Consider the following 12,855-nt stretch of genomic DNA (forward strand, 5'->3'; position numbering starts at 1 on the left):
CAGTTACCTTTGGATAAACAAAGTGATGACTCACTCAGATTTATAAATGATACACTCAGTATATTCTTAATGTCAGGATGGGTTTCCCTAGTGGGTCCAGGTCACTCTGCTCTATTTTCTTCAGGTAGTACTTGATGAAGGACATTTTTCATAGCAGACTTTAATAGCATACTATGAATGGTGATAGATGTTAACTGGACTTATCATAGTGATCATTATATAATATATACAAATATCAAATCAATACTATGTTAACCTGAAACTAGTAGATGATGTCAATTACCACACACACACACACACACACTCACACACACACACAGAGTTTAGTAACTCCCTAAGAGAAAGAGGGTAAGTTTGTTGGAAAAAGTCATGAGATGCATTTCAGAGCCAGTTGTAAGTACCGATCAACCATCCATCTGAGAATTCACCTCCAATAATTCCTAGTCTCCAAATGTGTTATAATACCAACGAGCTCACCCTGTAAGAAAGAAAACTAGATTTTTCCATTGCCTAACACTTTGCATTCATTTTAATCCACCAATTAAACTTCTAGGAATTTATAATTTAAGGAAAATTATACATATGTTTGGGAGGAAACGAACAAACAAAAATAATGCAAAGGTCCAACCAAAGGTAATCTAAATAAGAAGAAGAAATAAATTATACATATCCAGTAATGGAATAATATGCAGTCATTAAAAGTTATACAAGAATATTTTATGATACGGAAATAAGTTTAGTGCACACTCACTGTTAAGAGAAATAGGCAAAAAATAAAATTCATTATTTCTTAAACCTAAATAATATAAATGACATTTACACAGCAATGCATAGAAAGCCTGAGCAGCTATATAGCAGGATGTTCATTTTTGAATAGTGGTCATTTTTGAATAGTGGGACTGGGGGGAGTTTTTGTTTTCTTCCTATTTGTCTGTATTTTAATAATTTTCTGTGATAATGATGCAAACAAGAAAAAAACAAAGCAAGAAAATTTGCTTACATAAATGATTATTTTTTTTTAAAAAAAAAAAGAAAGTAAGGCAAAGAGAAACTTGAATCCTTTACCATAGGAAATCTTAACAAAGACTCAACCTTGATTAAATAGCCAAAGCTTCTAAGCATCTTAATTTCTAGGTTGAAAGCAGCCAGGTTAGAAACTGCGGATCTGCCAGCCCTGGACATCCTAACCTGGAATTTCTTCTCAACCCCAACAGCAAGGCTTCTCCACAAGTACCAGAACAACCTCTCACTGTGAAGACACAAGAGAACCCACTTCCAACCCAGGTACAATAATAATGTTCCTCAGTCTTCATTGTCCATGGGCATCAGCCTGGAACTTTATTAAAGTACAGACTCCAAAATTTGCAGAGATACAGATCTGGCCGTGGCGGCCAGTGGTCCCACTGGTTCTAACAGAGGGAACCAACGAACTCGACAGATCTTGACTTTCTGATTCACAACCCAGACCACTCTCTAAAGATCAAGATGCTCAGGCTGTGGGCCAGGAGCAGTAACTACACTTTCTAGTTTCTCTATTTGATATTTTCACATCTCAGGGCCTTGTTGACCCAGAGTTAACCAACTCCTGGAGACAGTAAAGGACTCACCTGTGAGAAGGCATTTCACAAGCAAACCATTCTATCCAAACCCCAAGGACCTCCTTCACCTGCTCTCACACTCAGGGCCCCTATTCATCTTGCCCTCGTCACCCCAGGGCCAGGAACCGGACAGTTAGGGTTCCTGCCCTAGAGCCTGCTGGAATTTTTCAACTTGCCAATCCCGAGCCTGCTTATCCTGTCTCACCTGTTTCTTCCCAAGGAAATCACAATCAAGACTCCAGTCCACATCCTTCCCTGCTCCTCTGTCTGCTGACCCACGGGGTGCTTTCCCCCCGTGGGCCCTCTAGCATGGCGTGCGCCCCCTGATGGGATCCATGAGTATAACAAGCGTCTTTTCAATGACAGTCATCTCCTGCTCTGTTGATCTCACCTTACCTGAACAAGAATAAAACACCAGTCTGCTTCTGGAAGAAGAAACCTCGCAGGTCTCATGGTCATTCGGGGCAATGCCAACACAAAAAAGAGGGACAGATGCCACCAAAGAATTAGGAACGCTCACCCATGGTTAAAAGCCAACTCAGTGATGGTAAGATACCCAGAAAAAGATTACCAACAAAACTTAAAACACCCATTGCCACCTGCCACGTACCTCTCGCAGTGGGATAATGAGGCTACACAGGTTCTCCTCCTTGCTGGTGAAGCAGATATAGTTCGTAGACACAAACATCTGCCCCAAAATGTGCATTTTGTTGAACGGAGTCCAGAGGGTGCAGTCTGTGTGGCCATCTAATTTTTCATCTTTGGGCAGCCGGAAGAGTGCACGGTACCTCTCACTCTTGGCCCTGGCGTCCAGATCGCTGGAAAACAACAGCAATAACTCACCCCACAGGAGAAAAGTTTGAGTACCTCTCAATGATGCGGCAACAGATTTCCCGGCCCATCTTTCCCTTCCACCTTGTCAGAATTATTTCTACCTTCTTGGCTTTCTGCAGGAGTTAACTCCATGATGACCCAAAAGCATAATGAAATCATTTTAATGTATTTAGGTTCCCTGTGTAGTCATTCTACAATCAGTATCTGTAAATGTCAAAGGATCTTAGGAAAACAAGGCCTAGACAGGAAATAATTCTCTTTCCAAAAGAATACAGTAATTTCTGAAGAGATGATGACATTTATACTCATCCGCAGCCACTCTCGGGGCCTTATCTTTTAAGAATGACCTAATGAGGACACACATAAGCCATATGACTCTGCAGGCGGTCAGTGGTCACCTTGAATAAACAATAAAACTGCCTGAAACACAGGAACAGCCCACTTCCTGGACAACCAGAGTGTCTAAGCCCAGCTGGGTCCTCCAGTGACCATGATCTTTTCTCTGATGAGTTCCTTCTTCCTGTTCATCGTTTAAACATCTTTGCTCAAGCTTTTAAGCCACTTCAGCCCCTGATGATCCAGTTTCTGGTTTCACAAGGCAAAGACAGGCCCTCCAATTCCCTCCCTTCTGTCTCTAAAACTACCTGCTACCTCACCTCCTCCTTCTTCTTTTACCTGTTTCAAAGGGAGAGCTATCAGCACACACAAGCATCCTTCTGCATGCTGTGAGATCCTTTTTTTTTTTTTTTTGTAGCTTTGCTTTGTATGTGGGATCTTAATTCCCCAACCAGGGATTGAACCCAAGCCCCCTGCATTGGAAACATAGAGTCCTAACCACTGGACCACCAGGGAAGTCCAAGATGCCACTTTTTAAATTATTCATTTTCTTCTAGCTTTATCTCCATGCTCCCTTCTGTCTTTGTGCTACCCTCAACAACAAACTCTTCCCACCTGCCTACTTCATACTACCTTCTGTTCAAATGTTTTTGTTCTAAAAAAGAGCAAACCCCCTACTTTACCACTGAATTTCCCGACAAAGCAGGCTGTACTGACCTAATTCCCTTGCCTTGCCTTTCATGTGCATTCAGCCCACCACAGTAAGCCATCTTCTTGTCACGCTATCAAAACACGTCTCAGATCACCAAAGGCATTTTCATTGCAGTGACCTCTTGTCAGGTTTCAACGACCAGCTGTACACCAACGATGACCAATTCCATTTATCCCACTGAACTGATGTCTAGTTAGACACCCTACAGGCGACTCAACTCAACGTGATCAAAATTGAATCCTCATATCCCTTGGACATGCTGTCCCTTCCCTCGTCCCCATCTCAGTTAAGGGTGATTCCATGCATCCATCACACGGTACAACGTCAACTTTCCCCTTGCCTTCTCTTTAGCCTTCACTCTCACATCCAGACTTCCGGGCTTCTCTACAGCATAGCTTCATCCCATGCCCAGCCACCTTCCATAAATGTTGACGAGCTTACTTTCCTCTGTGCTTTTCTCATCTGTTTCCCTTACCATATTGTCCCTCTGCCTGAAATAATATGTCTAAAGTAATATTCATCCTACTGACTCTGACTGAGCAATTTTGAGAGCCCTGCTGTGAGCAGCTCCATGGAGAGAACCTTCACTGCCAGTCTCCCCGTGTGTGTACTCAACGTGCTCTGCTCTCAGCACCAAAAGAGGTCCCCACCTATAGTGCTGGAGCTGGTCGTGTCTACCTCACTTACTGAACTGTGAGTGCTTTAGGCAGACTTTCTCAGTTTTGGATCTATACCCAGAAAAGTGTTCTGAACCCTTGAAGCTGTTCGGAAAAGGTTAACTTTCATAAGTGAACAGATGGGTTCTTGTTTCTAAAGTCTGTAAGACTTCAGATCTCTGTCACCTACCGTTTTAGGGCAGACACTTTCTTAGGAGATTTCTTTTTCAGTTTGGGCAGGGATCTATCTTGTTCAAAGCCCTCATTGTCTAAGAGCTGCCTCATGGCGATGTTGGCGAGCTGCTCCATTAACTTGAAGGTCTCATTGATGTTGAGGAATACAGAGAAGAAATGCTCGCTAGATCTTGTGCTCACTTTGATCACGTCGGGTAGAAGCAGCGTGGCGTTCTTCTCGAGCTGAGTGATGTCCACCCACCGGATGACCAGCTTGGCTGAGCACAGAGAACAAGGCTGGGTCAATATGTGGCTTTTTAAAATCCTTTCAAGATACTGGAATCTCACAACACCACCCTCTAATTTCACAGAACTCCTATGAGCTTATGTGCTTATATTTATTAATATTCTGCTTGATAGTTTCAAAAGACAAATCTAGACCACAAAAATTCTGAGTTATGATTATTACAGATTTAAGTCCCTGTCTACTAAATGAATTATACCTTTGGTCAATTTTTATTATCTCACAATCAAGTAGTTTATAGCAACTGAGTCAAAAATGATTGAATTGAACTGTTAAGTCATCACAAATCAGTTACAACTGCAGATTTACTACTGTTGGTGTTTGGATATGGTTTACATTCAGGACAGGGAGAAACCTCGGTAGACTTTCAAAAGCTGCCCTCTGAAATTCTAGAGGACTCACCTTCCCTTCCCATCAGAAAAGAATAAAAGCAAAGGTGATTAATGCTGAGGTACATCCAGCCCTGTCGGGGGACCTTCCCCTTCCAGTAGCTGCAAGAGTAATAGTTAACGAGTTTCTCTTCCTCGGGCATTCCAAACAGCCGATGGAACTTCACAATGGCTTCCTTGAACTTCTCCGTGTCATCATCTTCCTTCACATCGTTGATTTTGTTATACTCGGCAATGATGCCCTAAGAAGGCATAAAGCACAAATGCACAGCTTGTATCACTATGACTAGACCTGTTTCTTTTCTGTACATACTGGCAAGGGAAAAAATTTTCTTCTAAGGGACACTTAAAAAAATTGAATTATTTTCAAAGCCAACTCCCCAAACCGAAGCCACTTAACAAGCGGCATTTATATACTAAAAGATTTCTGAAGAGCAACATAGATCAATGTAGAGCAAAGAAAGATCAAAACACATGTCATTAACTGATGTTAGCCACAGACCCACCGTCTCTCGGCCATGAAAAATATCAGGAACCTGGATAAAAGGAACAAGCCACCATATGAACAGAAAAGAGGTGAATATTGGAGTGGAAATTATAGAAGACACACAATTTTTGGTCAGTTGCACAGGAAATAAGATCTTTGCAAAACAAGTAACTGGCTTAACCTACTGCTTAATCATCTTAGCAGCTTGAGGGGCTGTTTGTTACCCAGTTCCTCCATAACTCAATGAAAAATGGCTTCTACATGTGTCTCCTGAGGGAAAATGTTCCTTGAAATTCCACCTTTGACTTTGTAATCACCAAATCCCTCTTACCTCATCTCCATTTTCTCTGTTCACAAGGTACGGTGAGATAAACATGAGCTCTGGAGCATGAATGTCTGGGGTTTTGATCCCAAAGGTGTCACTGCAGATCTATGTGAATTTGGGCAGCCTCATACCTAGAATTCCTGCCTTTGGGCTTCCACTGAAATCTGGATGCTACAAATACATCTTCCCCAAACTTATTATAACTACAAAATTCTTATTATCAAAATTCTGTTTCCCTACAATCACCATGTAAAATCCAATATTCTAGACCATGCACATTTTTGATCCAACCAACACTGTAACACTTGTTCTCACTGCACTGCATTTGACAAGATCCAGAGTACACTCAGGGCCTGGATATGTCATCTGTATGCTTTTCCACCTTCTTGCCTGTGGTCCTGTCATTCTGAGGACCTAAAATCTACAGTAAGACTGTTGTCTGTTTCACTAATTCTGTGTGTACTTAGTCATTTCGAACTCTATGACTCCATGGACAATAGCCTGCCAGGCTCCTCTGTCCATAGAATTTTCCAGGCAAGAATACTGCAGTGGGTTGCCATTTCCTCCTCCAGGGGATCTTCCCTACCCACGGATCAAACCCTTGCCTTGAGTCTCCTGTATTGGGAGGCAGATTCTTTCTATTTTTGAATATAGATTTATTTTAATTGGAGACTAATTACTTTACAATATTGTATTGGTTTTGCCATACATCAACATGAATCCACCATGTGTACACGTGTGGATGTACACGTGTTCCCCATCCTGAACCCCCTCCCACCTCCCTCCTTGGACCATCCCTCTGGGTTATCCTAGTGTACCAGCCCCGAGCATTCTGTATCATGCATCGAACCTGGACTGGCGATTCATTTCACATATGATATTATACATGTTTCAATGCCATTCTTCCACATCATCCCACCCTCTCCCTCTCCCACAGAGTCCAAAAGACTGTTCTATATATCTGTGTCTATTTTGCTGTCTTGTATACAGGGTTATCATTACCATCTTTCTAAATTCCATATACCCGGCAGGCAGATTCTTTACCACTGTATCACCCATCACTAATCCTACCTAATCTCAAAATCCAGTCCAATTCCCAGCTCTTTATAAACGCTTCTCCCAACTATAACTCTTCTTCCTCACATTAAGTACTGCTGATCCTCTGTGCCAGATGTAGTGGAATTTTTTAATACATATGATGTCCTGAATTTTATTTTCACTGCCAGACTGTCGACTCCAGTTGCCAGCAGCTGTGGTACTAAGGGGTGATGGCAGGAGGGAAGGGGGAGAGGGCTTTGTCTCCCACCCTCTCCATCACCATTCAATTCTAGTGAAAAACAAAACAGCCAACACAGCCCTGGACAAGTCTTCAGCCTATTCTAATAAGAAGCCACGGCTTAGTCCCTTTGCATAGTCCAGGAATTACCGTAGTGGGCATGCCATCAGGAGTCTTTCTACACTGTGATATATTCTGTACAGCTACTTTCTGAAACAGAGATTTGACAGCAGCATCTCCACCATGAAAATGTCCTCAGTCTGTCAGTGTAAGAGGGGAAAAACCCAATCTGCATCTTGTGACAAAGAACCCCTTCTTAGTCTGCCCAAATCCACCTTTCCAGGTTCAGTGTAAATATCACATTTTCTATGAAACTAACCAAGTCGGGCATAAGCACCAGCATTCTTGTCTTTAGGTTCTCTTAATTTCTATGTTGGCTGAACGTATTTTGTGTATATGTCCCCCAACCACTAAATATGCCTTTCAAACACAATGTCTCAATAAGTTTTTACCGACAGCAGCTAGCACCTAAGAGATATTTAATTAAAAAGAAAATTATTAAAAGAGTATATGTTGGGACTTCCCTGGTGGTCCAGTGTCGATGCAGGGGACACCAGTTCGATCCCTGGTCTGGGAAGATCCCACATGCTGAGAAGCAACTAAGCCTGTGCACCACAGCTAATGAAGCCCGCATAGCCAGAACCTGTGCCCTGCAACCAGAGAAGCCACCGCAACGAGGAGCCCTTGTACCACAACAAAAAGTAGCCCCTTCTTGCCTCAACTAGAGCAAGCCCACACACAGCAGTGAAGACCCAGTGCAACCAAAAATAAATACATAAATCAGATTTTTTTTTTTTTTAAAAAAAGGGTATATGTTGTCGTTCCAAATAAACATGTATCTTAAGGGGCCCTATCTTAGTTTTCATTGTGACCTCCAAAGTCACAGATTTCTAAGTCTAAAATTGTTTAAGAGTTAGCAAAATCAATTTGGAAAACTAAGTACCAAGTTGCTGACTCCTGTTCTTCTGTTTCATGGGAGGGCTGAATGGCGTTGGAAGTAGCAATGCGTTTCCCTCAGAGTCTCTGAAGATAAGGTTGTTCCCTCTAGTTACTTTTGATACCACTCCACCGAGAGAATAGAGATGCTGCTTCGGTGGAAGCCAGGGGAGACACATTTTGGACCTGTTTTGGGGGTGAGCAGGCTCTGGTGGCGTGCTCTTCCAAGGAACTGCAGACAACCAGCAGGGAGCATGAGGGCCCTAGATGTCTGGGTGGGGAGGAGGAGAACCCAGTTCAGAAAGAAGTGGGATGAAAACACCTGCTACAACTGGCAGATACATCTGCAGCCTTTGTGACATGTCTTTTTTTTCATTTGGAGTGTAATTGCTTTACCAGGCTGTGTTAGTTTCTGCTGTACAACACCACCAATCAGCTGTGGGTATACATATATCCCCCTCCCTCTTGAGCCTCGCTCCCACCCTCCCATCCCACCCCTCTAGGTCATTGACAAATGAATGGGTAACAAAGACATGCAATATATATACACAAGGGAATATTACTCAGCCATAAAAAGAAACATATGGTCATTTGCCGTGATGTGGATGAATCTAGAGTCTGTTATACAAAGTGAACTAAGTTAGAAGGAGAAAAGTGAGTATCATATATTAAGGCATATACATGGAATCTAGGGACTGTCCTGGTAGCTCAGGTGGTGAAAAATCTGTTGGCAATGCAGGGGACTCCAGTTTGATTTCTGGGTCAGGAAGATCCCCTGGAGAAGGGACAGGCTACCCATTCCAGTATTCTTGGGCTTCCCTGGTGGCTCAGACAGTAAAGAATGTGTCTGCAATGTGGGAGACCTGGGTTCGATCCCTGGGTTGGGAAGATCCCCTGGAGGAGGGCATGGCAATCCACTCCAGTACTCTTGCCTGGAGAATGGACAGAGGAGCCTGGTGGGCTACAGTCCATGAGGTCACAAAGAGTCAGACACAACTGAGCAACTAAGCACAGCACAGCACACGGAATCTAGAAAAATGGCACAGGTGAACCTATTTGCAGGGCAGGAATGGAGACACGGAGGTAGAGACCGGACCTATACGACACTTCAAAGTTATCAATGCCTTCACAGAAGGAGAGCCAAAAATATGCAAGAAGGAAAAAGGAAATGAATGAGTGAATAGATGAAAGGGACAGAATGAGAACAACTAATATGAAGTTGCAGTTGGGTCCTTGCTGCTAAGCTGCTGCTAAGTCGCTTCAGTCGTGTCCGACTCTGTGCGACCTCATAGACGGCAGCCCACCAGGCTCCCCTGTCCCTGGGATTCTCCAGGCAAGAACACTGGAGTGGGTTGCCATTTCCTTCTCCAATGCATGAAAGTGAAAAGTGAAAGTGAAGTCGCTCAGTCGTGTCCGACTCTTAGCAACCCCATGGACTGCAGCCTACCAGGCTCCTTTGCCCGTGGGATTTTCCAGGCAAGAGTTCTGGAGTAGGATGCCATTGCCTTCTCCGAGTTGGGTCCTTAGGCAATGCCAATGGCCAATCAACTCCGAGTGAGCATGGAGACCCTCAAGCCTAATGTCCGCTCTTCTATAGCAAGGCTCTGACCTGAAGTCAGAAGAATACTAGAAAAGAGCAATGTAGAACAAACCAAATGATGCCCACATGTTTTAGAGAGAAGGAACATTAAATTCAAACTACACTATCTAAGGGGCTTCCCCGGTGACTCAGACAGTAAAGAATCTGCCTGCAACGCAGCAGACCCAGATTTGATCCCTGGGGTTGGGAAGATTCCTCGGAGGAGGGAATGGCTACCAACTCCAGTATTCTTGCCTGGAGAATTCCATGGACAGAGGAGCCTTTCGAGCTACAGTCCATGGGGTCACAAAGAGTCTGACATGAGTGAGAGACTAACACTTTCACTTTTTCATGCTATCTAAAGAACTAATAAGTACTACATATCTAGAATGCTCATTGAAATTTTAAAAAGAAAATTTCTTTAAATACGAGAGGATTTATAAGGACATAGAGGTGAAAAACATCACTAAAACACATTAATATCAACAGACCAGGCCTCACCAACTAGTTTCAACAATAAGGATAATAACCCCTAAAGTTCCACTTCCAACTTTCCCAACTTCAAGAAAAAAAAGAGGGTTCACAATACAGAATCTCTTCAGATTACTGTAACTTTAGCCAGGTGGACCAGATGATGGAACAAAGGGATGGAATGATCTCCTTCCGGTATGTTCTATGTTGTTCTTGCTCATTAGTTGCTCAGTCATGTCCGACTCTTTTGCAACACCACGGACTGTAGCCTGCCAGGCTCTTCTGTCCATGGGATTTCCCTGACAAGAATATTGGATTGGTTTGCCATGCCCTCCTCCAGGGGATTTTCTTGACCCTGGGATCAAACCTGCATTGGTAGGTGGATTCTCTACCACTGAGCCATCAGAGTATATATGTTCTATAGGTTCTACATAATATGAAATAGGTCACCCCTGTTCTAGGCAACAGCTCCATGTAATTTTGTAAAATTGCTACAGTCCAAATATTCAGGACATCCAATACAAATTTAAATACACAAAGGACATTGATAGGTAGTTCATAAAAAGGGGAACATTAACTTAGCAAACATAAAAAAATATTCAATCTCATAATCAAAGAGAAAAATGAAAACAATAAGACACCGACTTTTACTTCATACATTTGAAAAACTACTTAAACAATTATAATGCTGAAAGCAAGCAATAGTATAATCACACAGGGATTCTAACATACTGACAATATCTACTAACGTCCACTAAAAGCATTTAAACGTACTTAACCCATTAACCAACATTTTGTAATCTATCCTAAAGAGGAGAAAAACTATAAGAAAAGTTACATATGAACAGAAGAATTCATTGTATTATTGTTTGTACCTGACTCCCACTTATCTAAAAGCTAGGGAGACTTACATAAGGAGGAATAGTAAGACAATTATGGGACAATATTCAGTTATTATAATAACAGCCAAGGTTATACAACAATATAGTAGATATTGGAGAAAAAAGATATGATATAAAATTATACGTATAGTCAGACTACTATTAGGGTAAATAAGCATACGAGAAATCTAAAAAGAAAAAAACAAAAGTTATCTACGGTGTTTGGATTGTGGTTGCCTTTGCAGTTAATTATAACATTTATAATTTTTAAAAGTTAATTAGGTCTCAAAACAAGTAAGTGTGTTGGTTCCCTTCCTTACTGGACAATCTGTGAGTGCTTAAACCATCTATTTGCACATGAATGATTTTCACACATAATTGCATTAATAGCAATTCCTTTCTCATAATTGGTTTCAGGGGAATTAAATCTGACATTTTTGATGTAATGAAAAAGGTAAAAAGAATGGCTATTTGACCCACAATTTGCTCCTGCTTTATTTATTTCTCTTAACTTACTGTTACTTTTAATCTTCAGTTTCTTCCTACCACTTTTGATTTGCACCTATTTCCCAAGGACAGTAACACTCGAGGGAGGACAATGAAAAGCTATGACAAATCTAGACAGCATATTAAAAAGCAGAGACATCACTTTGCCTACAAAGGTCTGCATAGTCAAACCTATGGTTTTTGCAGTAGTCATGTACAGATGTGAGAGTTGGACCATAAAGAAGGCTGAGTGCCAACTAATTGATGCTTTTGAACTGTGGTGCTGGAGAAGACTCTTGAGAGTCCCTTGGACTGCAGGGAGATCAAATCAGTCAATCCTAAAGGAAATCAACCCTGAATATTCCCTGGAAGGACTGATGCTGAAGCTAAAGCTCCAATACTTTGGCCACCTGATGCAAAGAGCTGACTCATTGGAAAAGACTCTGATGCTGGGAAAGATTGAAGGCAGGAGGAGAAGAGGGTAACAGAGGATGAGGTGATTGGACGGCATCACTGACTCGATGGACATGAGTTTGAGCAAACTCTGGGGGGTAGTGAAGGACAGGGAAGCCTGGCGTGCTGCAGTCCATGGGGTCGCAAAGAGTTGGACACGACTGAAACACCGAACAACAACAATGACAAAAAGGTAACTGAGAACCTCAGCGGTGATTCCTCGAAGGAGAAGACCCCTCCTGTCTCCCCACCAACCACTGTCCCCTTTTACCCAGCCCCTCTATAGAGTCCTCAGACTCCCCCACTTACATTCAGTTCAGTTCAGTTTAGTCGCTCAGTCGTGTCCAACTCTTTGCGACCCCATGAATCGCAGCATGCCAGGCCTCCCTGTCCATCACCAACTCCCGGAGTTCACCCAAACTCATGTCCATCGAGTTGGTGATGCCATCCAGCCATCTCATCCTCTGTCGTCCCCTTCTCCTCCTGCCCCCAATCCCTCCCAGCATCAGAGGCTTTTCCAATGAGTCAACTCTTCACATGAGGTGGCCAAAGTACTGGCGTTTCAGCTTTAGCATCATTCCTTCCAAAGAAATCCCAGGGCTGATCTCCTTCAGAATGGACTCGTTGGATCTCCTTGCAGTCCAAGGGACCTTCAAGAATCTTCTCCAACACCACAGTTCTAAAGCATCAATTCTTCGGCACTCAGCCTTCTTCACAGTCCAACTCTCACATCCATACATGACCAGAGGAAAAACCATAGCCTTGACTAGACGAACCTTTGTTGGCAAAGTAATGTCTCTGCTTTTGAATATGCTATCTAGGTTGGTCATAACTTTCCTTCCAAGGAGTAAGCGTCTTTCAATTTCATGGCTGCAGTCACCATCTGCGGTGATTTTGG

At 42.7% G+C, this 12,855-nt stretch overlaps 1 protein-coding gene across 1 annotated transcript in view; it reads right to left on the reverse strand.

The window, feature by feature from the left end:
- TBC1D9 (TBC1 domain family, member 9 (with GRAM domain)) overlaps positions 1–12,855 on the reverse strand; it is a gene marked incomplete at its 5' end in the record, with an annotated part of 135,646 nt that overhangs the window by 49,359 nt on the left and 73,432 nt on the right. Inside the window, 3 exons of the mRNA XM_010830316.1 lie at positions 2,209–2,416; positions 4,327–4,588; positions 5,017–5,245. Coding sequence (XP_010828618.1) covers positions 2,209–2,416; positions 4,327–4,588; positions 5,017–5,245 — 699 coding nt within the window. The remainder of the gene's footprint in view (positions 1–2,208; positions 2,417–4,326; positions 4,589–5,016; positions 5,246–12,855) is intronic.

The sequence above is a fragment of the Bison bison genome, unplaced genomic scaffold (genome assembly GCF_000754665.1).
Source record: "Bison bison bison isolate TAMUID 2011002044 unplaced genomic scaffold, Bison_UMD1.0 scf7180017864517, whole genome shotgun sequence".
Taxonomy (NCBI): domain Eukaryota; kingdom Metazoa; phylum Chordata; class Mammalia; order Artiodactyla; family Bovidae; genus Bison; species Bison bison.